Source organism: Heterodontus francisci, chromosome 40 (genome assembly GCF_036365525.1).
Source record: "Heterodontus francisci isolate sHetFra1 chromosome 40, sHetFra1.hap1, whole genome shotgun sequence".
NCBI classification, from domain to species: domain Eukaryota; kingdom Metazoa; phylum Chordata; class Chondrichthyes; order Heterodontiformes; family Heterodontidae; genus Heterodontus; species Heterodontus francisci.
The window spans coordinates 35,398,624-35,424,419 of NC_090410.1; the positions used below are offsets into that span (position 1 = coordinate 35,398,624).

General features: G+C 45.4%; 1 protein-coding gene across 1 annotated transcript in view; it reads left to right on the plus strand.

The window, feature by feature from the left end:
* The first annotated feature begins 4,271 nt into the window (after positions 1-4,271).
* Positions 4,272-25,796, plus strand: part of LOC137353189 (probable G-protein coupled receptor 139) — a 31,460-nt gene continuing 9,935 nt past the window's right edge. Inside the window, exons 1-3 of the mRNA XM_068019237.1 lie at positions 4,272-4,346; positions 21,607-22,055; positions 22,338-22,437. Of these exons, the coding sequence (XP_067875338.1) occupies positions 4,325-4,346; positions 21,607-22,055; positions 22,338-22,437 (571 nt within the window). The 5' untranslated portion in view covers positions 4,272-4,324. The remainder of the gene's footprint in view (positions 4,347-21,606; positions 22,056-22,337; positions 22,438-25,796) is intronic.

A 25,796-nucleotide genomic window follows, 5' to 3' on the forward strand; every position in this document is an offset into this window, starting at 1 on the left:
CTTTTCAAAAGTAGCCAGGAAATAAAATGGGTTGGATGTTTTTGTATTACCCACTTCCAATTAGACAACAAGGTGTTTGGAGTAACAGTTAGAGAAGGGAAAAAGAAAGGTGAATTAAAATGTTGTTTTCAGGTAACAATAGATAAGATTGGTAAACCATCTAACAAACTAAAAGGGACCTCTCATAACGATCCTAACATAGTAAAAATAATAGAGGTAAAAGACTTGAGAAAGACAATTGAGATAGAAACCGGTTACGGGGACACAAATGCCTGGGTACATAGAACATAGAACATAGAACATACAGCACAGAACAGGCCCTTCGGCCCACAATGTTGTGCCGATCCTTTGTCCTCTGTCAAGGACAATTTAATCTATACCCCATCATTCTCCTTTATCCATATACCTATCCAAAAGCCTTTTGAAAGTCCCTAAAGTTTCTGACTCAACAACTTCCCCGGGCAAGGCATTCCATGCCTCGACCACTCTCTGGGTAAAGAACCTTCCCCTGACATCCCCCTTATATCTCCCACCCTTCACCTTAAATTTATGACCCCTTGTAACGCTTTGCTCCACCCGGGGAAAAAGTTTCTGACTGTCTACCCTATCTATTCCCCTGATCATCTTATAAACCTCTATCATGTCACCCCTCATCCTTCTCCTTTCTAATGAGAAGAGGCCTAGAATGTTCAGCCTTTCCTCGTAAGACTTATTCTCCATTCCAGGCAACATCCTGGTAAATCTCCTCTGCACCCTCTCCAAGGCTTCCACATCCTTCCTAAAATGAGGCGACCAGAACTGCACACAGTACTCCAAATGAGGCCTTACCAAGGTCCTGTACAGCTGCATCATCACCTCACGGCTCTTAAATTCAATCCCTCTGCTAATGAACGCTAACACCCCATATGCCTTCTTCACAGCCCTATCCACTTGAGTTGCAACTTTCAATGATCTATGCACATAGACCCCAAGGTCTCTCTGCTCCTCCACATGCCCAAGAACCCTACCGTTAACCCAGTATTTTGCATTCATGTTTGTCCTTCCAAAATGGACGACCTCACACTTTTCAGGGTTAAACTCCATCTGCCACTTTTCAGCCCAACACTGCAACCTATCCAAGTCCCTTTGCAGACGACAATAGCCCTCCTCGGTATCCACAACTCCACCAACCTTTGTATCATCTGCAAATTTACTGACCCACCCTTCGACTTCCTCATCCAAGTCGTTAATAAAAATCACAAACAGGAGAGGACCCAGAACTGATCCCTGCGGCACGCCACTGGTAACTGGGTAGAATGGATAAAATATACTGTAAAAAGTTTGAACAAAAACAATTGCTATGCTTGTGCATCTGGTAGACCGATAGCTCAAGTAGTACCTTTCCCTCTGGGGTGGGAGCGTGACCGAAAGGGCATGGAATGCATGTTAGCCCTATATCAGGATAAGACGGCTTGGGGTATTCAAACTTGCATATCCTTGTCAATAATGTTCCCTCCCCTAGAGAAAGAAGATTCAAGGACTCCCCCTTCATTTTTAGCCGCCAGTGTGAATCACACATCATGCGTACATCGACACGGTGCGGAGCTAACCAGAAATATGGGAGAGTTGAAGTCATGCATAGAGACTGAGGATGTAACTGGAAGAGTCAGGGGAGGGAACTAATCATCATTGAATGTCCCCAGAGCGGATTTATGGTGGTATTGCGGAGGAAAAATCCTGAGACAGACCCTACCCTCCCAGTGGAAGGGGACGTGCGCAATTGTTCAATTGGCAATACCATTCACCTTGGCATTTGAGAAACAAAAGATAATAACGAGGGAAAGGGGTAAAAGGGAAGCGATAGCGAACTCTTTTGACGACCAGGTGTACTTGAATTCCATAGGGGTCCCAAGAGGGGTACCTGATGAATTCAAGGCCCGAAACCAAATAACCGCCGGTTTCGAGTCTTTGTTTTGGTGGGTCACTATTAACAAAAATGTAGATTGGATAAATTATATTTATTACAACCAACAAAGATTTATAAATTATACTAGAGATGCGGTAAAAGGTATAGCTGAACAATTAGATGCCACTAGTAGAAGGGCTTGGGAAAATCGACTGGCTCTAGATATGATCTTAGCAGAAAAAGGAGGTGTGTGTATAATGTTAGGAGGGAAATGTTGCACATTTATCCCAAATAACACAGCACCCGATGGTTCAATCACCCGAGCACTGCAAGGGTTAACAACTTTAGCAGAGGAGATGGTCGAAAATTCAGGAGCAGACACTTCCCTGACGGGGTGGCTTGAATCCTGGTTTGGAAAATGGAAAGGCATGATAATCTCGGTTTTTACCTCCCTGATCATGGTTGTCGGAATACTAATAGCCATCGGGTGTTGTATTATTCCTTGTGTAAGAGGGCTGACACAGCGATTGATTGAGACAGCTTTGACGAAGCAGATGTCAATACAAAGAGGCCAGGAAGAAAGTATGTACCTGTTAGGTAATGACAAAGTGGATAGTATCAACGGAAATACAGACATTGAAAAGGCGGCTGAAATAATGCTCAGAGGATTTGAGAGGACATATGAGAACCCTCCGCAGTATGTAGAAAACAACAAGGATTAAGTAAAAGAAAAGGGGGAATTGTGAGAATAAGAAATACTGAAATGTTGTTTCTGCAGCTTGTGGAAAGTTACCAAGAAGTCATTTGTGCACAACATAATGAAATCACTGAAAAAGAGAACTGATAAGGGTCTGTAAGTGGAGACCTTAAGACAGTACATCACTGACAAAGAGAATTGATAAGGGTATGTAAGTACAGACCTTGGGACAGTACATCACTTAAAAATTGTGCTTAAGCAGATAACAGAGAAACAGCAAGAGTTAGAACAAAGGATGTAGTGAATAAGAAACTGCCCCACTAAGATAAAGGCTGACAGCTGCAAGTTAAAACACATAATGGAGAGCCAAATAAGGTAAAACAAAAACAAGAGTTAGGGGCTAGAAAGTTAGAGTAGGGGGAGAAGTAAACAGAGGAGGAGACTGTAGCAACCATAGGATAGGTTAGTGTCATAATATGTTATAACCAATAATGTAAAATAAAGGCGTGGACAAATGGATTTGTATTGTATAAACATGAACTGAATATGTTGATCGGTGTGCCTGCTTGTAGGACACCCGATCTTGCAAGAACGTTAAATAAACTTACTTCATCAGAGTTTGACTTGGTGTAAATTATTATCAAGTGGGCTACGTTTCTCACACTCTCCACCCACATCCCCCTTCCACGCCCCAACCCTACCTCCTTCTGTATCCACCCCTGGAAAAAAGACCATCCCCGAATTCACTTACAACTGTACTTTCAAAATCCCAACTGTCCAGCCTTTGACCCTCCATTTTCCACAACATTTCCGCAGTTACCGATTTGCACCACTGCACCCTCACATCAATCTTTGAAGCCCTCGCTCCAAATAAATCCATTTCTCTCTCTCACTCTGATCATTTCCCCTGGTACGACCCTCATCTCAGCTCCCATAATTCCAAGGAATGCCGACTTGAAAGGATATGACAGACAACTTGTTTAGCAACACCACCAGGTCACATAAAGCTCTATTGGGTCCTGTTCTCATCTGCTGAAACTGCTCACTTTTCCGGGATCATCCTGCAACGAGAAGATAACCCCCGTCTTCTTTTCTTTACTTCATTTAAACTTCACTCCCCTGTCTCCTCCATCCTCACCTCGAACAATAAGGGCTAAATTTTACCTGCTCTCCGCCATTCTCGGCAGCGACGTTGAACAAAGGTGCACATCACGTGTGACCTCTCTGCTGCTCAGCCCCCACAATATAACGCCAAGGGGCTCATTTAAATGGAGGAGGTGGAACGGCCGTCCCCAATGACGTACTGGGGGCGACCACTCTGTCCCCAGTGACGGCGTCCGGCTGCACCGCACAAGTGCTGGTGCCATTTTTAAAGGGCTTCGAGCCCTTCACTAACATTTGCATTTTTAAAAGGAACAAAAGTTCAAAATTAAACTTACACATTTAATCACATTTTCACTCCCCTCACCTGCATCCCCATGGAAGAATCAATTTATTAAATGTCCATTGTCTCCGAAAAAAAGCTTTGATGCAGACTCTGACCTTTCCCCCCGACCTTTATTAATTTTAAACCTTAATCCCTTCTCACCATCACCCGACCAATCAAAAGACTGTTCCCACAGCTTCTCCCCCTCCCGCCCTGAGAATTACACTCCTCCCCCCTCCCCACCAGTGTCTCGCCTCGGTTCTCCAAATGGGGATCCGAAGGCACAGGATATCCGGCCACTGGCGGGAATATTGGCATGGGAGAGCCACCTGGTCTAGGTAGGTTTATTTACATTTATTTGAATACATTTTGCAACGCGGCGGGGGGAGGGGTGGGTGCACGGAGACCTCTCTGCCACCGGTAAAATACAACAGGGCCTTCTCACCATCACGGGTCATGGCAGGCCTCTCCCACAAGTATTTTATGGGCCCACCTCCACCCACGAACCACGATGTCAAGGGGCTGGTAAAATTGAGCCGTAAGTGTGAGGAGTTGAGAGAATTCTTTGTCACTAAGATGAAACCATCTGATCTGCTGCCTCTCCACTGTTGTCCAGCTGGTTGGGACTGCACTCGCCTGGTTCCATTCTTATCTATCTCATCGTTGCCAGAGAATCACTTGCAATGGTTTCTTTTCCCACGCCCACATCGTTACCTATTGTATCCTCCGAGGATCTATCCTTGTCCCCTATTATTTCTCAACTGCATGCTGCCCCTTAGTGGCATCATCTGAAAGCACATCATTAATTTTCACATGTACACTGACGATACCCAGCTCTACCTGACCACCACCTCTCGCAACTCCTCCACTGTCTCTATATTGTCAGACTGCTTGACCGACATCCAGTGTTGGATGAGCAGACATTTCCTCCAATTAAATACTGGGAAGATTGTCCTCAGTTCACTGGTACAGAATCCATTCCCTAGTTACTCTCCCTGTATCCTTCTGAGACTGATCCAGACTGTTCACAACCTCGGTGCCATATTTGACCCCAAAGTAAGTTTCTGACCTCATATCTTCAACATCACTAACACCGCCTATTTCCACCTCCATCACATCACCTGACTTTGCCACTGACTCAGCTCATCTACTGCTGAAATCCTCATTCATGTCTTTAGTAACTCGAGGCTTGACTATTCCAATGCACTCGCATTGGTCTCCCACATTCTAGCTCCATAAAATTTAGCTCATCCAAAACGATGCTGCCTATTTCATTACTCACATAACAATAGCATAAAGTTACATTACTGGTGACACTGGCTCTGGACAAGTTTATGGACATTTTTGAGCCAGAGACAGACTGTCAGCTATTTTTCACCAGTAGGTAACAGGTGGAGTTAATAGTTACAGTAACCAAGGTATGAATTCCATCCTCCAGTCTGGAAAGGGCAAAGTTCCAGTCCCTGGCATCAGGGACCAAATCAAACTTAATGATTGTCTTCAATATGGCAGTTATGTAACACAACAACATAGTCACACAGTAACTAGTTATGGAAGGAGACAACCTTCAATATATCTAGTCCACACATCCACAGAATTCTGTTGCTACATTTCCAATCGCCTCAAATCCCATTTGCTCACAAGCAATTGTTTAGTTCCTTATTGAAACATATTGATTTTTCTTGTTATACCAGTTATGTCTGCAATCAGTTTCACATACTTAATAAACTTTTGTTGCAACAAATCCTCCTGCATTTCCTATTTTATTTGTAAGAATGGTCCCTTATGCTTAAATTCTGGACATGACAGTAAAAGCTGAAGATTCTGATAGGCTGCTGCTCACAAAACTATTTATTGCTGATTCATTATGGCATGACAAATCTTATTGTGAAAAAGACACCCAGAAATGAGGTATTTCCTACTAAACAACAGATGGAAACTTGTTTCTCATCCTCTCCTGTTGTTTCACATCTTGTCTCAAGACTGCCCTGGTCATCTCGTTCCACAATGTGGCTACATAAAGAAGTAAAGAAACACGAAACACACATTTTACAGTTTTGTCAAAAATATCCAACAGCATCAGCTAAATTGTGCCCTCACACATTAAACTGTAAAGCATCCTGACAATGAACAACATTAACCTTTTCATTATTTCTAGTTGCAGTACAAATCTACAAGCTGTCTATAAGTGAAAAGAAACCAACACGTTTAATCATATCAGATTAAAACAAATCCAAATCCCATGTATGTATTTATATAAAACTAGGTGATCTTACAGTCCCACCCTGAGGATGAAGAAATCACTGAGTGATTTCTTATTTATGATTCAACAACCCAAACGTTTAACTATTCAGCTGAGACTTTTAAACTTCTCACTAACACTTTAAAATAATCCTTTAATTTGCCTTGATCATAATATTGATTTTCTATATCTAATATGTTTCACGTAGCCCCATCATCAGCTCCTCCTGCCTCCAATCCATAATGGGCCCTTTCTGGCAAAAGTGTGAGAGAATATTATACTCTCTCTCTCTGCCTCCCAATACATCCCAGCGGTATATTTATAGAAACAATCCTGTCCTTATTCAAGCACTACTTAAACCCAGTCAACTTAATCATTATCACATCGCCCCTGAGGAAATGCCATACTTGTGAAATCAGTGGAACCGGTACAGTTTCATAACGTATATTCGTGTGCACCACTTGATGTCCTGGGTTTGAGTGTCTTGTGTTTGACAACCTTGTTATTGACACACGGGCCCATCCTGGGTGAAAAAGCATCCTGAGTTTACGGAGCCTGATTGCAGACGTTTTGTTGCCGCACACTCAAGCTTCCCATCATGTTGTTTGAGAACATAAGGAAATGGTTTTGGATAACGTTTAGTACAGTAACATATGTACTGTAACTGATTTGTTCATCTTTCTTAACCCCCATACCACTGGTATTTATTGAAACGTCTAATGTAAAGTAGCTATCATCTTTAGCCATAGAGTCATAGAGTTATACAGCACAGTAACAGGCCCTTCGGCTCATTGTGTCTGTGCTAGCCATCAAGCACCTATCTATTCGAATCCCATTTTCCAGCACTTGGCCCTTAGCCTTGTACACTATGGCATTTCAAGTGCTCATCTACATACTTCTTAAATGTTGTGAGGGTTCCTGCCTTGGTCACACTTCAGGCAGTGTGTTCAAGATTCCAACCACCATCTGGATGAAAACATTTTTTGTCAAATCCCCTCTGAACCACCTGCCCCTTACCTTAAATCTATGCCCCTTGGTTATTGACCCCTCCGCTAAGGGAAAGGTTTCTTCTTATCTATCCTATCAATGCCCCTCATAATGTTGTATACTTCAATCAGGTTCCCCCCTCAGCCTTCTCTGCTCTAAGGGCAGATAGGCCCTGGCCTACCCAGTCTCTCTTCATAGCTGAAATGCTCCAGCCCAGGCAGCATCCTGGTGAATCTCCACTGCACCCTCTCCAGTGCAATCATATCCTTCCTATAGTGTGGAGCCCAGAACTGTACACAGTACTCCAGCTGTGGCCTAACTAGTGTTTTATACGGCTCCATCATAACTTCCTTTCTCTTATATTCTATGCTTCAGCTAATAAAGGCAAGTACCCCGTATGCCTTCCTAACCACCTTATCTATCTTTGCTGCTGCCTTCAGTGATCTATGGACAAGTACACCAAGGTCTCTCTGACCCTTTGTACTTCCTAGGGTCCTACCATCCATTGTATATTCCCTTGCCTTGTTAGTACTCCCATATTCCACTAAAGAGCTCAGGCCAAACCAGGACTTGGCATATTATTTGTCAACCATGTATAACTGACTGGCAATTGTATTCTGCATTCTTGGACCAATGGTGAAGTATTTTATACAATCACAAATTGATTTATGACTCCATAAGCAGAGATGTGATACCTTGCCTGAACTCATATTAGTCCAAATATTACACACAGAATCAATAACTGTAGTGTCATCATTGTGAAGTATTTGGGCTGGAATCTATGAACCCACTGACGAAATGTGGAAAATCGTGAGGTTGTCCACTTTGGCAGGAAGAATAGAAAAGCAGAATATTATTGAACGGAAGAGAGACTGCAGAATGCTGCAGTGCAGAGGGAAATGGGGTTCCTTGTACATGAATCACAAGAACGTAACAAGCAGGTACAGCAAGTAATGAGGAAGGCAAATGGTATGTTGGATTTATTGCAAGGGGGGCTGAGTATAAAAGTATGAAACTCTTACTACAACTGTACAGGGCATTGATGAGACAGCAGGTAGAGTACTGCATACAATATTGGTCTCCCGAGATAAGGAGGGATATACTTGCACTGGAGGCAGTTCAGAGAAGGTTCACCTCACTGATTTCTGGGATGAAGGACTTGTCTTATGAGGAAAGGTTGAGCAGGTTGGGCAAATACTCATTGGAGTTTAGACAACTGACAGTTGACCTTATTAAAACATACAAGATTCAGAGGAGGCTTGTCAGGTCAGATGCTGAAAGGAAATTTCCCCTTGTGGGAAAATCTAGAACTAGGAGGCACAGTTTAAAAATAAGGGGTTTCTCTCATAAGACAGAGATGTGAAGGAATTTCATTTGTCAGAGGGTCACTAATCTTTTGGAATTCTCTTCCCAAGAGAGCAGTGGATGCTGGGTCATTGAATATATTCACGGCTGCGTTAGACAGATCTTTGATCTCCAAGGGAGTCAGGAGTTATGGGGGGGCAGCAGGAAAGTGGAGTGAATGTGACCATCAGATCTTGTTAAATGTCGGAGCAGGTTTTAGGGGACGAATGGCCTCCTCCTGCTCCCATCTCTTATGTTCTTATAAAGTGGGACATAGGGAGGGAGGCACCACAGAAGCGCTGGCAAGTGGGGTTAAGCATCACCTCATCCTGACAGATGCATGGCTGAATGTCGGCCACAGACCACCCTCTTTCACAGCTCACCCCCATTAACTCCCCCGAGAGCTGATGGGAGGGTGAGCTATACAGGATACTCCAGGAGGGGGCGAGGTGATGCCATGAGCAGAACTGTCATGTCGATCTCTCTGTGAAGTATGACTACCTCCCTCTTTCCACTTACAGGACAAGAGGGCCCATAATAGGAGGGAGACATCACTGACTGGCGGAGGCATCCCAGACATTAGACCTCTCTCCAAGGCTGAGGAGGAGGCACTTGAACTAATGGGTCCCAGGGCGGCCGTTCAATAACGGATGGTTAGATTGGAGTCTCCTCACTAAAGAGTGAGGATTGTCTTCCATCAACATACAGATCACTTCTAGAGACCCCATCACACATGGTTGCTATGACACGATCTGCTCATGCTGAACCGCACATGTTTTGCAGGTCGGTGTTCACAGGAGATTCTACTAGGAGGAGGACATCATTCCACTTCAGAGGAGGATCCACAGTCACAGGATGCACTGTCCGATGAATCTCCGGCACCTTCCACCAGTGCAGATAATTTCACCTCATTGGGTTTCTGCTCGATTTTAGAATCAGGGTCACAATCTGGTGCCTGAGCAGCTGGCTGAGGCTGGGACAGTCGTGATCTCTGACAGTCGGAGTATTGTGGGTTAGAGGCCTGCGACCCGACCAGAACCTGACGGGACCCGACAACATGTGTCGGGTTCTGGTCGGGTAGGGCTCATCTTCAGGCTCTGGCTTTTGGGTTCGGGTCGGGTCGGGTTGGGCCGAGACCAAGGCGAGTCAGGTCGGGCCAGACACGGAGGGTCAGTGCTGTGCCGGTAAGTATTAAAAATAAAAAACTTACCTGAGCTGGAAATCTGGGACGAACCTGAGTCTGCGCAGTGAGTGAGTGACGTCACCAAGACATCATCACGCATGCGCGGCAGCTTCGTGGTGGTTCCATGTTGGGAGGTAAGTAAACAGAAGTTGGGTCAGGCTCGGGTCGGGTCGAGTCGGGGTGGGCTCAGGTCAGCTCGGGATTGGAGCAGCCGGGACCTTCCAGGCCTCAGGTAACCAGAGGACGGCTACTAAAGTCATCACAGGCCAAGGGGCAGCCTGATCAGCAGCCTGTCTCCAGCCCAGCTGCTGGCGATGGTTCCCGCCTCGTCGAAGCACTCGCAATCGTAACAAGCAAAGCACCTCGACTCACATGGGAGTTCACGGGTGTTTGATATCTGACATGTGATGCTTCAGATAAAGTTCTTTTGTTCAAGTCATGAACATTCATTGTGTAAAAGTGATTATTCTATCATTCCCTAATTGTGAGCTGCTGACTTCCCCCTTCCCCCTCAGTGAAATGCCAATGTAAGCACAGCCTCATTTAAATATGATCTCCCATGGGCTCTAGTGTGTGTTTCAGCTGGGCACAAGGCACGGAACACCAATGGAAAGGAGGTGACAGACTACATGCATTGAGGTCAGTCTTTATTGTTTTCTCTGTGAGTGACCATCATGGTGGCTGGAACTGGGTAAGTATGAGATTGTCTCTTGCCTCCTTGATGCGTTGCTCAATGTTCCTGGCCTCCAGTGCAAGGGGTTCAACATCCAGTGCTGCCTGTCCATCACCCTCCTCTTCGTCAGTGGAGGAATTGCGTTCACGTGGCCTCGTCATGCAAGGCCTCCCTCCTCCTCACTGCTGGAATGTGCAGAGCACAGCAGACCACCACGATACACGAGACCCTCACTGGGACATACTGCAGGGCTCCACCAGATCGATCCAGGCAAAGGAATCTCATCTTCAGCAGCCCAAGGAGCTGCTCGGTGGTCACTCGGGTGGAGCGGTGGTAACTGTTGTACCTCTCCTCTGCTGCAGTGTGAGGTTTCCTCACAGGCGCTGAAAATCTATATCTTGAATGGGTCGCTCTTGTCCCCTAGAATCCATCCCTGAAGGTGAGCAAGGGCCTGAAAAGCTGTGGTACCTGTGACTGTTGAAATATGTAGGCATCGTGGGTGCTTTTCGGGAAGTGGGCACACACCTGAAAGATCTGTTTTCGGTGGTCACAGACCAGTTGAATGTTGATCAAATGGAAGCTTTTCCTGTTGAAGGAGGAGGCTGGCTGGTCAGTTGGAGCCTTAATGACCACATGTGTGCAGTCGATCACACTTTGTACCTGAGGGAATCCAGCAATGTCTTTGAATCCAATAGATCTCTCTGCCTGACTGTCAGGGTGGTTCAGTAACCCGCACAGTCACTGGCTCTCTTGAACAGGACATTGGTCCCCTCCTTGATGTAGTGGTGGGATATTGCCTGGGAGATGTCCCCAGTGGAGCCTTGGAGAATGATCCAGATGAGTAAAAGTTAAGTGTGGCGGTGATTTTCAATCCGAGATGCAAAAGCTGCCCACCAAATCCCACAGGTCGTAACTCGTCTGACAAGAGTGTGCATAAGGTGGTGCCTGCCTCCCTGGAGAGTCGTAGTCGTCACTGACAATGCCGCTTGGTCATTGGGAGGTTGCTGACTCGATTGCAGTACACTCTCTAGCGCAGGTTAGTCCTTCTTGGCATCGTCGGCTGCTCCTGCTCTCTTCGTGGAGCTTCACAGGCAGGTGAAGCTGCTTCTTGGCCCTCCTTCCATCGGAGGCACTTCATCATAACACAGGGGTCCAAAAAGACAGGGTGTATGAGACCCAGGCCAGGTGATATGTAGACCTCCAGAGCGCTGTCCTTGCAGAGACGCCGCTGCTTTGGCAGTTTTCCCTTTGCTACTTCTCCTGGCAGACTGCCTAATGGGCCTCAGTGCCCACCCTTGATGGTAGCCGACCCTCTCACCCAGTAGTTTGGGCACCCTATACTGCCACCCAAAACCAAGCCCCACTTGCAGGCCACCAACACCCACCATCCACTTGCTGAACATCCAATACCCAGCACCCTCTTGCAGATCACCTGACACCGTGCCAACCCATGCTCAACACCCGAGACTCTGCCCCACCATGCAGAGTGCACAGCACTGTAGGTTAGCAATGGGCTCCACTCCCCCTTCATCCCCTGTGCAGTGCTGATCATGGCTGCCTATCCATTGCGGCACAGAGTCCCCGTCTTGGCCTGTGTCCTGAAGGCCAGTCAGGGCCATCCATGGTCCATTTAATCCCAAGCCACACATTGAATCATAAAAATTACAGGCAAATGCATTGAAACAACATGTTGTACATTCCTGTTGCATCGGGGCGGTGATGCTGCCTTGATGCTTTCCCCACACTGACTAGATCCAGAACCAATGTCACAATGTCAGATTTCAGGGGAGACTTGTCCAATACTATTCTACCCCCCCACTCCCCCACCACCACCTCCATGCCCGCTCCAAATGGCTGCACTAAATTTTGCCCTGTATCCCAGTGTCACTGATCAGGAGCAGGAGCCAGGGTCACAATGGTCGACAAAAGAGGTCACAGACAACATAAAGCTAAAGGAAAGAACACACAAAAATTTAAAGAATAGAGTAGGTCGAGGAAACAGTCAGAAAGATGAAGAACAACAAAAACGGTAAAAAAAAAGATAAGTAAAAGCTGAAAAAAGCTGATGTGAAAGACAATGAAAGGAAGGAAATTCCAGGCTTGTTTCATAATTGCTTTGTGTCAGTCTTCACAGTAGAGCAAATGGATAAAAGAGCTCACATTCCACAATGAATCAAGGACTGGAAGTCACTAACATTAACAGAAGCAAGAGAAGTATAATAGAAAACAATAATAGTCATAGAGTCGTAAAGCATAGAAACAGGCCCTTCGGCCCACCGCGTCGATGCCGACCAGAATACCTATCTATACTAATCCCACCTGCCTGCATTAATTCCATATCCCTCTATGCCTTTCTCATTCAAGTACCTGTCCAGATGTCTCTTAAATGTCGCTATTGTTCCTGCCTTCACCACCTCCTCAGGCAGCTCATTCCAGATACCCACTATTCTTTGTGTCAAACATTTACCCCTTTGATCCCCTTTAAAGCTCCTCCCTCTCACCTAAAATCTATGCCCTCTAGTTTCAGTCACCCCTACCATGAGAAACAGACTCTGGCTATCTGCCCTATCTATGCCTCTCAGAATTTTATATACCTCCATCATGTCCCCTCTGAGCCTCCTTCACTCCTGGGAAAACAAACCCAGCCTATCCAATCTAAATTTATAACTCAAGCCCTCCAAACCAGGCAACATCCTTGTGAATCTTTTCTGCACCCTCTCTCGCTTAATCACAGCTTTCCTGTACTGTGGCGACCAGAACTGCACACAGGACTCCAAATGCAGCCGAAACAGCGTTATGTACAACTGTAACATGACATCCCAACTCTTGTACTCAGTGCCTCGGCCGATGAAGGCAAGCATGCCATATGCCTTCTTCACCACCCTGTCTCCCCTTGTTGCCACTTTCAGGGAACTATGTACTTGCACCCCAAGGTCTCTCTGCTCAAGAGCACTCCCCCGGGACCTGCCATTCACTGTATATATCCTGCCCTGGTTTAACTTCCCAAAATACATCACTTCACACTTGCCTGCATTAAATTCCATTTGCCACTCCCTTGCCCACTTTCCCAGTCGATCAATATCCTGTTGTAACCTGAGACAACCTTCTTCACTGTCTACTATGCCACCAATTTTGGTGTCATCTGCAAACTTACAAATCATGCCCCTTACATTCACATCCAAGTCATTAATATATATGACAAACAACAGAGGGCCCAGCACCGGTCCCTGCGGCACAGCACTGGTCACCCGCCTCCAATCTGAAAAACAACCCTCCACTACCACCCTCTGCCTCCTATCACCAAGCCAATTTTCTATCCAATTTGCCAGCTCACCCTGGATCCCATGTGTTCGAACCTTCTGGACCAGCCTACCATGCGGGACCTTGTCAAAGGCCTTGCTAATGTCCATGTAGACAACGTCTATCGCCCTGCCCTCATCAACCCTCTTGGTCACCTCCTCGAAAAACTCAATCAAATTCATGAGACATGATTTCCCACGCACCAAAGCCATGCTGACTATCCCTAATCAGACCATGCCTTTCCAGATGCATATAAATCCTGTCTCTCAGAATCCCTTCCAATAACTTTCTCACCATTGATATAAGGCTCACCGGCCTGCAGTTCCCTGGCTTATCCCTGCTGCCCTTATTAAATAAAGGCACAACATTAGCTATCCTCCAGTCTTCCGGTACCTCACTCGTAGCTAACGATGATACAAAAATCTCTGCCAGGACCCCAGCAATCTCCTCACTTGCTTCCCATGGCATCCTAGGATACACCTGGTCAGGCCCTGTGGATTTATCCACCTTAATGCACTTCAAAACCTCCAACACCTCCTCCTTTGTAATGTTGATATGCTCCAGGATGTTGGTGTTCCCTCCCTTGAACGCATCAGCTTCCATGACCTTCTCCACGGTAAATACGCATGAGAAATATTCATTTGAGAACTCGCCCATTTCCCGTGGCTCCACATATAAATTGCCACACTGGTCCTTCAGGGGACCTACTCTCTCCCGAGCTACCCTTTTACTCTTAATATACTTACAGAATCTTTTAGGATTCTCCTTTATCTCTGCAGCCAGGAAAACCTCATGGCCCCTTTTTGCCCTCCTAATTTCCTTCTTAAGTTTAGTCCTACATCCCCGATACTCCTCGAGGGACTCGCTCGATCCCAGCTGCCTATACCTGACATATGCCTCCTTCTTTGCCCTGACCAGACCCTCAATATCTCTCGTCAAACAAGGTTCCCTAAACTTGCCAGTCTTGCCCTTCTATCTAACATGAATATGCCGGCCCTGAACTCCTCCTATCTCACGATTAAAAGCCTCCCACTTGCCAGACATCCCTTTACCTGCAAACAGCCTCTCCCATTCAACTTTTGAGAGTTCCTGTCTGATGCCATCGAAATTAGCCTTCCCCCAATTTAGGACTTCAACCTGAGGACCAGTCCTATCCTTTTCCATAACTATCTTGAAGCTAATAGAGTTATGGTCACTGGTTCAAAATGCTCCCCCACTGACACATCAACCACCTGCCCATCCTCATTTCCTGAGAGGCGGTCGAGTATAGCCCCTTCTTTAGCCGCTGCTTCAGAAAACTATCCTGGACACACTTAACAAATTCTTCCCCATCTGATCCCTTAGCACTAAGGCAGTCCCCGTCAATATTAGGGAAGTTAAAATCACCTACTATTACAACCCTATAATTCCTACACCTACCTGTGATTTCACTCCATATATGCTCCTCCACTTCCCTCTGACTATTGGGGGGCCTATAGTATAATCCCATCAAAGTGATCAACCCTTTCTTATTACTAAGTTCTACCCATATGGCCTCGCTGGACATTCCCCCCGGAATATCCTCTCTACGTACTGCCGTGATGTCCTCCCTAATCAATAGTGCAACTCCCCCTCCTCTCTTACCTCCACCTCTGTCACACCGGAAAGATCGGTTCCCCGGAACATTGAGCTGCCCATCCCTCAACCACGTTTCTGTAATAGCTATAATATCACAATCCCATGTATCAATCCATGCTCTGAGTTCATCTGCCTTACCTGGAATTCTTCTTGCATTAAAGTAAATGCTGTTCAGCCTACCAGACCTTCCACGCTCCCTGTCCTGCCTCTTCCCGGCCTGCCTACTGGACTTGCTTGCTTCAACCTCTACATTTGCCTCAACTATCTCATCTGAGAGACTACTCCTTTGGGTCCCACCCCACTGCAAGACCAGTTTAAACCCTCCCGAGTAGTGCTCGCAAACCTCCCCGCAAGGATATTGGTCCCCCTCCAGTTTAGATGCAACTCGTCCTTCTTGTACATGTCACACGGCACCAGAAGTGATCCCAATGATCCAAGTAGCTGAAGCTCTCCTGCCTACACCAGCTCTTCAGCATGCATTCATTTGCCTAATCCTCCTATTCCTACCCTCATTAGCACGTGACACAGTGAGTAATCCCGAGATTACAACCCCAGATCTCCTGCTTTTTAACCTTCTGCCTAACTCCCTATATTCACTTTGCAGGACCTCATCTCTTTTCATGCCTATGTCATTAGTACCAATCTGAACCACGACCTCTGGCTGCTCACCCTCCCCTTTCAGAATGCCCTGCAGCCGCTCTGAGACATCCTTGACCCGAGCACCAGGGAGACAACATGCCATCCTGGAGTCTCGTTTGCCACTACAGAAATGAAGGACAGAGTAACTGAGCATTAAGAGCAATTTGAGAAAATTGGGAAGAAACGGCATGGAATTTTTAACGAATAGGTAAAATCTAACAAATCTAACTGATTTTTTTGAGGAGATAATTCAAATGGTGACAACATAGAAACTACGAGCAGGAGTAGGCCATTCGGGCCCTTCGAGCCTGCAGCGCCATTCAATGCAATGATGGCTGATTGTCAAAACTCAGTACTCTGTTCCCGCTTTCTCCCCTTATCCCTTGATTCCTTTAGCCTGAAGAACTATATCGAACTCTTTCTTGAATATATTTCATGATTTGGCCTCTGCTTTCTGTGGTAGAGAATTCCACAGGTTCACCACTCTCTGGGTGAAGAAATCCCCCGTCATCCCAGTCCGAAATGGCTTATCCCTTATCCTTAGATTGTGACCCCTCATCCTGAACTCCCCCACTATCGGGAACATCCTTCCTGCATCTAGTCTGTCCAGTCCTGTTAAAATTTTGCAGGTTTCTATGAGATCCTCCCTCATTCTTCTAAACGCCAGCGGATACAAGCCTAATCAACCCAATCTCTCTTCATACGTCAATCCCAGGAATCAGTCTGGTGAACCTTCGCTGCACTCCCTCCATAGCAAGAACGTCCTTCCGCAGATAAGGAGACCAAAACTGCACACAATGCTCCAGATGTGGTGTCACCAACACCTTGTATCATTGCAGCAAGACATCCTTGCTCCTGTACTCGAATCCTTTCGCTGTGAAGGCCAACATATCATTTGCCTTCTTAACTGCCTGCTGCACCTGCATGCTTACTTTCAGCGACTGGTGCACAAGGACACCCAGGTCTCGCTGCACCTTCCGCTTTCCCAATCTATTGCCATCCAGATAATAATCTGCCTTTCTGCTTTTGCCACCAAAGTGGATAACCTCACATTTATCCACATCATACTGCATCTTCCATGTATTTGCCCATTCACTCAACCTGTCCAAATCACACTGGAGCTTCTCTGCATCCTCCTCACAGCTCACACTCCCATCCAGCTTTGTGTCATCTGCAAACTTGGATATATTACATTTAATTCCCTCATCCATTTCATTAATATATATTGTGAATAGCTGGGGGCCTAGCACCGATCCCTGCGCTACCCCACTAGTCACTGCCTCCCACTCGGAAAAAGACCCATTTATTCCTACCGTTTGTTTCCTGTCTTCCAAACAGTTCTCTCTCCATTTCAGTACCCGACCCCCAATCCCATGTGATTTAATTTTGCATGTTAATCTCCTATGTGGGACCTTATCGAAAGCCTTCTGAAAGTCCAAATACACTACATCCACTGGTTCTCCCTTATCTATTCTATTAGTTACATCCTTAAAAAATTCCAGTAGATTTGTGAAGCATGATTTCCCTTTCGTAAATCCATGTTGACTTTGTCCGATCCTTTCATTGCTTTCCAAGTGCTCTGCTATTACATCTTATATAATGGACTTTGGCATTTCCCCCACTACTGATGTCAGGCTAACTGGTCTATGATTCCCTGTTTTCTCTCTGCCTCCTTTTTTAAATAGTGAGGTTACATTAGGTACCGTCCAATCCATTGGAACTGTTTCAGAGTCTACAGAATTTTGAAAAATGACCAGCAATGCTTCTACTATTTCAAGGGTCACTTCCCTAAGTACTCTGGAATGCAGATTATCAGGCCCTGGGGATTTTTCGGCCTTCAATCCCATTCATTTCCCTAACACCATTTCCCTACTAATACTGATTTCATATAGTTCCTCCTTCTCACTGGACCCTATGTTCCCCAACAATTCTGGGAAGTAATTTGTGTCCTTTTTGAAAACAGACCCAAAGAATGTATTTAATTGTTCTGCCGTTTATTTGTTGCCCGTCATAAATTCCCCCGTTTCTGACTGTCAGGGACCCACATTTGTCTTCACTATTTTTCTCTTCACATATAGAAGCTTTTACAGTCAGTTTTTATGTTCTCTGCAAGCTTATTCTCTGATGCTATTTTCCCCTTTTTAATCAATCCCTTTGTCGCCTTTGCTGAATTCGAAACTGCTCCCAATCTTCAGGTTTGCTGCTTGTTCTGGCCATTTTATATTTCTCCTCCTTGGATCTAATACTATCCCGAATTTCTTTTGTAAGCCACGGATGAGCCACCCTTCTTTTTTTTTTAGAGATACAGCACTGAAACAGGCCCTGCGGCCCACCGAGTCTATGCCGAACATCAACCACCCATTTATACTAATCCTACACTAATCCCATATTCCTACCAAACATCCCCACCTGTCCCTATATTTCCCTACCACCTACCTATATTAGTGACAATTTATAACGGCCAATTTACCTATCAACCTGCAAGTCTTTTGGCTTGTGGGAGGAAACCAGAGCACCCAGAGGAAACCCACGTAGACACAGGGAGAACTTGCAAACTCCACACAGGCAGTACCCGGAATCGAACCCGGGTCCCTGGAGCTGTGAGGCTGCGGTGCTAACCACTGCGCCACTGTGCCTTCCTGTTTTATTTTTGCGCCAAACAGGAATGAACAATTGTTGTAATTCATCCATGCGCTCTTTAAATGCTAGCCATTGCCTGTCCACTGTCAACCCTTTAAGTAGCGTTCCCCAAACTATCAGACCCAACTCGTGTCGTGTCTCATACCATCATAATTTCCTTTATTTAGATTCAGGACCTTAGTCTCAGAATCAACTCTGTCACTCTCCATCTAAATGAAGAATTCTCTCATGTTATAGTCGCTCTTCCCCCAGGGACCCCGCACAACAAGATTGTTAACTAATCCTTTCTCAATACACAATATCACTCTAGGATGGCCTGTTCTCTCGTAGGTTGCTCAACCTTTGGTCCAAGTGACCATCACGTACACACTCCAGGAATTCCTCCTCTACAGCATTATTGTTCATTTGGTTTGCCCAATCTGTCTGGAAATGAAAGTCATCCATAAATACAGTTGCACCCTTGTTGCATGCTCCTCTAATTTCCTGTTTCATGCCATCCTCTACATCACCATTGCTGTTTGGTGGTCTGAAAACAACCCCCACCAACGTTTTCTGCCCCTTGGTGTTTCTTAGCTCCACCCATCCAGATTCCACATCAGGATTCTCTGAGCTAATATCCTTCCTCACTATTGTATTGATCTTCTCTTTTACTAATTATGCTACACCACCTCCTTTCCTTTTTTGCCTGACCTTCCCAAATATTGAATATCCCTCGATGTTCAGTTCCTATCCTTGGTCACCCTGCAACCATGTCTCCGTATTCGCAACTATATTGTATCCATTTACATCTATTTGCGCACTTAATTCACCTACATTATTGCAAATACTCAGCGCATTGAGACACAATACCTTTAGGCTTGTCTTTTAACATTCTTAGTCACCTGAGCATTTTTTTGCACTGTGGCCCTATTTGTGTCTTGCCCTTGATTTCTATGTTTTCCACTTCTGCTTTTTAGTTTTCTGTCTTTCCTTTCCATCCTTGTTTCCTCCTCAGCCTCCGCACTCAGGTTTCCATCCCCCTGCCATTCTAGTTTAAATCCTCCCCAACAGCACGAGCAAACGCCACCGCGAGGACATTGGTTCTGGTCCTGCCTGGGTGTAACACATCCCACTTGTGCAAGTCCCACCTTCCCCAGAACTGGTCCCGATGTCCCAGGAATCTAAATCCCTCCCTCCTGCACCATTTCTCCAGCCATGCATTCATCTGGTCTATTCTCCTGTTCCTATACTCACCTGCATGTGGTACAGGAAGTAATTCTGAGATTACTACCTTTGAGGTCCTGCTTTTTAATTTAGCTCCTAACTCCCTAAATTCATCTTGCAAGACCTCATCCCTGTTACTACCTGTGTTGTTGATGCCAATATGTACCACCACCACTGGCTGTTCACCCTCCCCCTTCAGAATATCCTGCAGCCACTCCGAGACATCCTTGACCCTAGCACCAGGGAGGCAACATGCCATCCTGGAGTCTCATTTGCGGCCACATAAATGCCTGTCTGTTCCCCTTACGATTGAATCCCCTATCACGACAGCCCTGCCCCTCTTCTTCCACCTCGCCTGTGCAGCAGCCATCCATGGTGCCACGAGCTTGGCTGTTGCTGCCTTCCCAGGGATGCCATGCACCCACCCCCACCAGAGCAGTATCCAAAGTGATATATCTGTTTGAGAGGGGGATGGCCACAGGGGACCCCTGCACTACCTGCCTGCACCTACTACTCCATCTGGTGATCACCCATCCCTTTACTGCTTGTACGGCCATTACCTGCAGTGTGACCACCTCGTTAAACATGCAATCCACGATGCCCTCGGCATTGCGGATGCTCCACAGTGAATCCACTCGCAGCTCCAGCTCCGTAATGCATGTAGCCAGGAGCTGCAGCTGGATACACTTCCTGCACACATGGTCGTCAGGGACACTGGAATCGTCCCTGATTTCCCACATATCACCGGTGTGAGCTCTCCTGCCATGACTTACTTTAGATTAATCAGTTACTCCCTTTAAAAAATACTAATTACACTCGGGGCCTTGTTCTACTCCAAAAATGACCCACTCCAATCTAAAGCCCTTAATAAATTACACTAATTTTACAAAAAGCACACTTTAGAAGTGCTAAACTTATCACTTGAGTTTTTTTTTGGAATAGCTATGAATGAAGGCAGTCGAAATGATTCCACGGCAGAGATTATCAGTTAAAAATAAAGCTCCTGGAATTGAAGGCAAATGATTGACCTGGTTAGAAGATTGGTTCTGCAGTAGAACATAGAGAGTTTGGATAATCAGAATGTACTTGTATTGGAAGGAAGTGACCAGCAATGTGCCGAGATGACCTGTTCTGAGGCCTCAACTATTCACAATATATATTAAAAACTTAAGACAATAATGAATTTGAGATCCAAATTTACCAAATCATCAAAAGGCTGAATCTTAATTCACAAAATCAGGTCGATTGGGGTCGTGCCAGAGATTAAATGTGAAGGATCTGAAACAGGAACCCAAACTGCATCATATCCCTCGGACATGGATCAGCAGCAGATGCCGGGGGAATTAAAACCTCAGCATGTCCAAGGGTCACTGATCAGGAGAGGGACCCTGGTAATTGCCCCATCATATCCCCTGCGAACTGATTCCTATTGTGACTGATCAGGCTGAGAATTGATCTCTTTGGTTTTGCAAGGCACCAGTGTGTTTACTCTCTGCGCACCAAGGGAGACCATATTTTAACAATGCACATTTATAAATGAACATAAGCATTTTGTTTTTGTGTTTATTTATTGAACTCTTCAGATATGAACTTCTCAAATCATTACTGATAGTTGGTGCGAAGCCTTATTTTTATCATAAATTTCAAATACATGGTATTCCATCGTGTTAAATAGTGAGCTTTCAATTTATTATACCCGTGGATCCACCATATTGATATTCCTGCTCCCATCCTGATGTATAATGTTCCTGTTTTTCCTCTTCCTTACAGTTAACTTAGTGATGATTGTGAGCCTATCTCGGGGAAAGTGTGGTCTCTCCAAATGTGTCACTCGTTACTTGGTGGCCATGGCAGCGGCAGATCTACTGGTCATTATCTTCGATCTGATACTGAGGCAGATTCCCATTAGTTATCGTAGAATGTTTCGATTTCTGTTTGATATTCCATTGTGTAATATCCACGCTGTCCTACTTTATGCAGCAATGGACTGTTCTGTCTGGTTCACTGTCGCTTTCACCTTTGATCGATTTGTGGCCATTTGCTGCCAGAAACTGAAAACTAAATATTGTACCGAGAAATCGGCAGCTGTGATTATTGGAACAATGTCTGTGTTGTTCTATTTAAAGAATATTTTCTGGTACTTTATGCTTTCAAGCAGCGATACCCGTTTTCGAGCCCCCTGGTTCTGCATTCTTCCCTGGAGTGTTCTGCTTTCACCAGTATGGGCAGCAATTGAATTTCGACATTATATTTTCACCCCGTGTGTACCATTTATTCTGATTCTGATGCTCAATATTTTAACTGTCAGACACATTCTAGTGACCATCAGAATTCGCAAGAGACTTCGGGACCGGGTCAGTGAGGAGAGTCACAGTGATCCAGAAACAGTTAACAGAAGAAAATCAATCACTTCACTTTTTATGATATCGGGGAATTTTATCCTTCTATGGGTTCTGCTACTGGTGAATATGATGTCTGTTAGAATTAATCTGCTGTACCAGAATGCTTCAAAAGACATGTCACCCATTGTCAATCACCTTGCGGTTATGCTTCAGCTCCTGAGTTGCTGCACAAACACTTTTATTTACGCTGTGACCCCGAGTAAGTTTAGAGAGGAACTGAAGAATGGGGTGAAATATCCCTTCACTGTACTTTCTAAGATTTCAAATAATGAGGAAAATGGAACATTTTTGCATATAGAACACATGTGAACCCAGCCTCTCTCCACTCAGTCTCTGTAATCAAATTGTTTTAAAGACAAACTGAGATGATTTGATTGAGCTTGCATTTAATTTAAGGTACCTTTTGTAAAAGTAGAACAACTGCCAGATGCAGAAATTCCTTTACGCTAATCATACATATGGAATAAAATTAAACTAATATGCAACATGTCCCCTGATCACTCCCCATGTCTCTGTTTTATTGGATAAACCTACAGCTTCCCACTTTATCTCTCTCAGCATCCTCCACAGTGGACATCGAGGTACTCGGCGATCGCTCATTAGAATTAGAATTAGAATTAGAATTGGAACCTTACAGCGCAGTACAGGCCCTTCGGCCCTCGATGTTGCGCCGACCTGTGAAACCATCTGACCTACACTATTCCATTTTCATCCATATGTCTATCCAATGACCACTTAAATGCCCTTAAAGTTGGCGAGTCTACTACTGTTGCAGGCAGGGCGTTCCACGCCCCTACTACTCTCTGAGTAAAGAAACTGCCGCTGACATCTGTCCTATATCTATCACCCCTCAACTTAAAGCGATGTCCCCTTGTTTTTGCCATCACCATCCGAGGAAAAAGACTTTCACTATCCACCCTATCTAACCCTCTGATTATCTTATATGTCTCTATTAAGTCACCTCTCCTCCTCCTTCTCTCCAACGAAAACAACCTCAAGTCCCTCAGCCTTTCCTCGTAAGACCTTCCCTGCATACCAGGCAACATCCTAGTAAATCTCCTCTGCACCCTTTCCATAGCTTCCACATCCTTCTTATAATGCAGTGACCAGAACTGCACGCAATACTCCAGGTGCGGTCTCACCAGAGTTTTGTACAGCTGCAGCATGACCTCGTGGCTCCGAAACTCGATCCCCCTACTGATAAAAGCTAACACACCATATGCCTTCTTAACAGCCCTATTAACCTGGGTAGCAACCTTCAGGGATTTATGCACCTGGACACCAAGATCTCTCTGTTCATTTACACGACCAAGAATCTTCCCATTAGCCCAGTACTCTGCATTCCTGTTACTCCTTCCAAAGTGAATCACCTCACACTTTTCCGCATTAAATTCCATTTGCCATCTCTCAGCCCAGCTCTGCAGCCTATCTATGTCCCTCTGTACCCCTACAACATCCTTCGGCACTATCCACAACTCCACCGACCTTAGTGTCATCCGCAAATTTACTAACCCACCCTTCGACACCCTCTTCCAGGTCATTTATAAAAATGACAAACAGCAGTGGCCCCAAAACAGATCCTTGCGGTACACCACTAGTAACTAAACTCCAGGATGAACATTTGCCATCAACCACCACCCTCTGTCTTCTTTCAGCTAGCCAATTTCTGATCCAAAGCTCTAAATCACCTTCAACCCCATACTTCCGTATTTTCTGCAATTGCCTCCCATGGGGAACCTTATCAAGCGCCTTACTGAAATCCATATACACCACATCCACTGCTTTACCTTCATCCACCTGTTTGGTCACCTTCTCGAAAAACTCAATAAGGTTTGTGAGGCACGACCTACCCTTCACAAAACCGTGCTGACTATCGCTAATGAACTTATTCTTTTCAAGATGATTATAAATCCTGTCTCTTATAACCTTTTCCAACATTTTACCCACAACCGAAGTAAGGCTCACAGGTCTATAATTACCAGGGCTGTCTCTACTCCCCTTCTTGAACAAGAGGACAACATTTGCTATCCTCCAGTCTTCCGGCACTAGTCCTGTCAACAATGACAACATAAAGATCAAGGACAAAGGCTCTGCAATCTCCTCCCTAGCTTCCCAGAGAATCCTAGGATAAATCCCATCTGGCCCAGGGGACTTATCTATTTTCACACTTTCCAAAATAGATAACACCTCCGCCTTGTGAACCTCAATCCCATCTAGCCCAGTCGCCTGAATCTCAGTATTCTCCTCGACAACATTTTCTTTCACTACTGTAAATACTGATGCAAAATATTCATTTAACGCTTCCCCTACCTCCTCTGATTCCACACACAACTTCCCACTACTATCCTTGATTGGCCCTAATCTAACTCTAGTCATTCTTTTATTCCTGATATACCTATAGAAAGCCTTAGGGTTTTCCCTGATTCTATCCGCCAATGACTTCTCGTGTCCTCTCCTTGCTCGTCTTAGCTCTCCCTTTAGATCCTTCCTGGCTAGCTTGTAACTCTCAAGCGCCCTAACTGAGCCTTCACGTCTCATCCTAACATAAGCCTTCTTCTTCCTCTTGACAAGCGCTTCAACTTCTTTAGTAAACCACGGCTCCCTCGCTCGACAACTTCCTCCCTGCCTGACAGGTACATACTTATCAAGGACACGCAGTAGCTGCTCCTTGAATAAGCTCCACATTTCGATTGTTCCCATCCCCTGCAGTTTCCTTCCCCATCCTACGCATCCTAAATCTTGCCTAATCGCATCATAATTTCCTTTCCCCCATCTATAATTTTTGCCCTGCGGTATATACCTGTCCCTGCCCATCGCTAAGGTAAACCTAACCGAATTGTGATCACTATCACCAAAGTGCTCACCCACATCTAAATCTAACACCTGGCCGGGTTCATTACCTATTACCAAATCCAATGTGGCATCGCCCCTGGTTGGCCTGTCCACATACTGTGTCAGATAACCCTCCTGCACACACTGGACAAAAACTGACCCATCTAAAGTACTCGAACTATAGTATTTCCAGTCGATATTTGGAAAGTTAAATTCCCCCATAACAACTACCCTGTTACTCTCGCCCCTGTCTAGCAACAATCCCAATTGACCCATTCGAATCATTCACTGAATTTCCCACCCAGTGCACCCGCTGAGGGCTAATCATTCAATATCTTTATCATCCAACTCAACCCTCCCACTATAGACTCAGCCAGTGGATAAGCTCTCACCATCCCGCTACACATCTCCCACCAAAATATCAAGGCCCTTTCCATCCATGACGTTATTGTGGATGATTTCATTGACATCCTGGCCAAACACACCCCCTGGTGTTCACTATGGAGAAGAATGATGTAGGTGTAGAGAGCAGGGAGGGGGATTGTGATATACTTAAACAAATCAGCATTGAAAGAGAGGAAGTATGAGATGTTTTAGCAGGCTTAAAACTGGATAAATCCCCAGGCCCAGATAAGATGTATCCCAGGCTGTTATGTGAAGCTAGGGAGGAGATAGCAGGGGCTCTGACACAAATTTTCAAATCCTCTCTGGCCATAAGAGACGTAC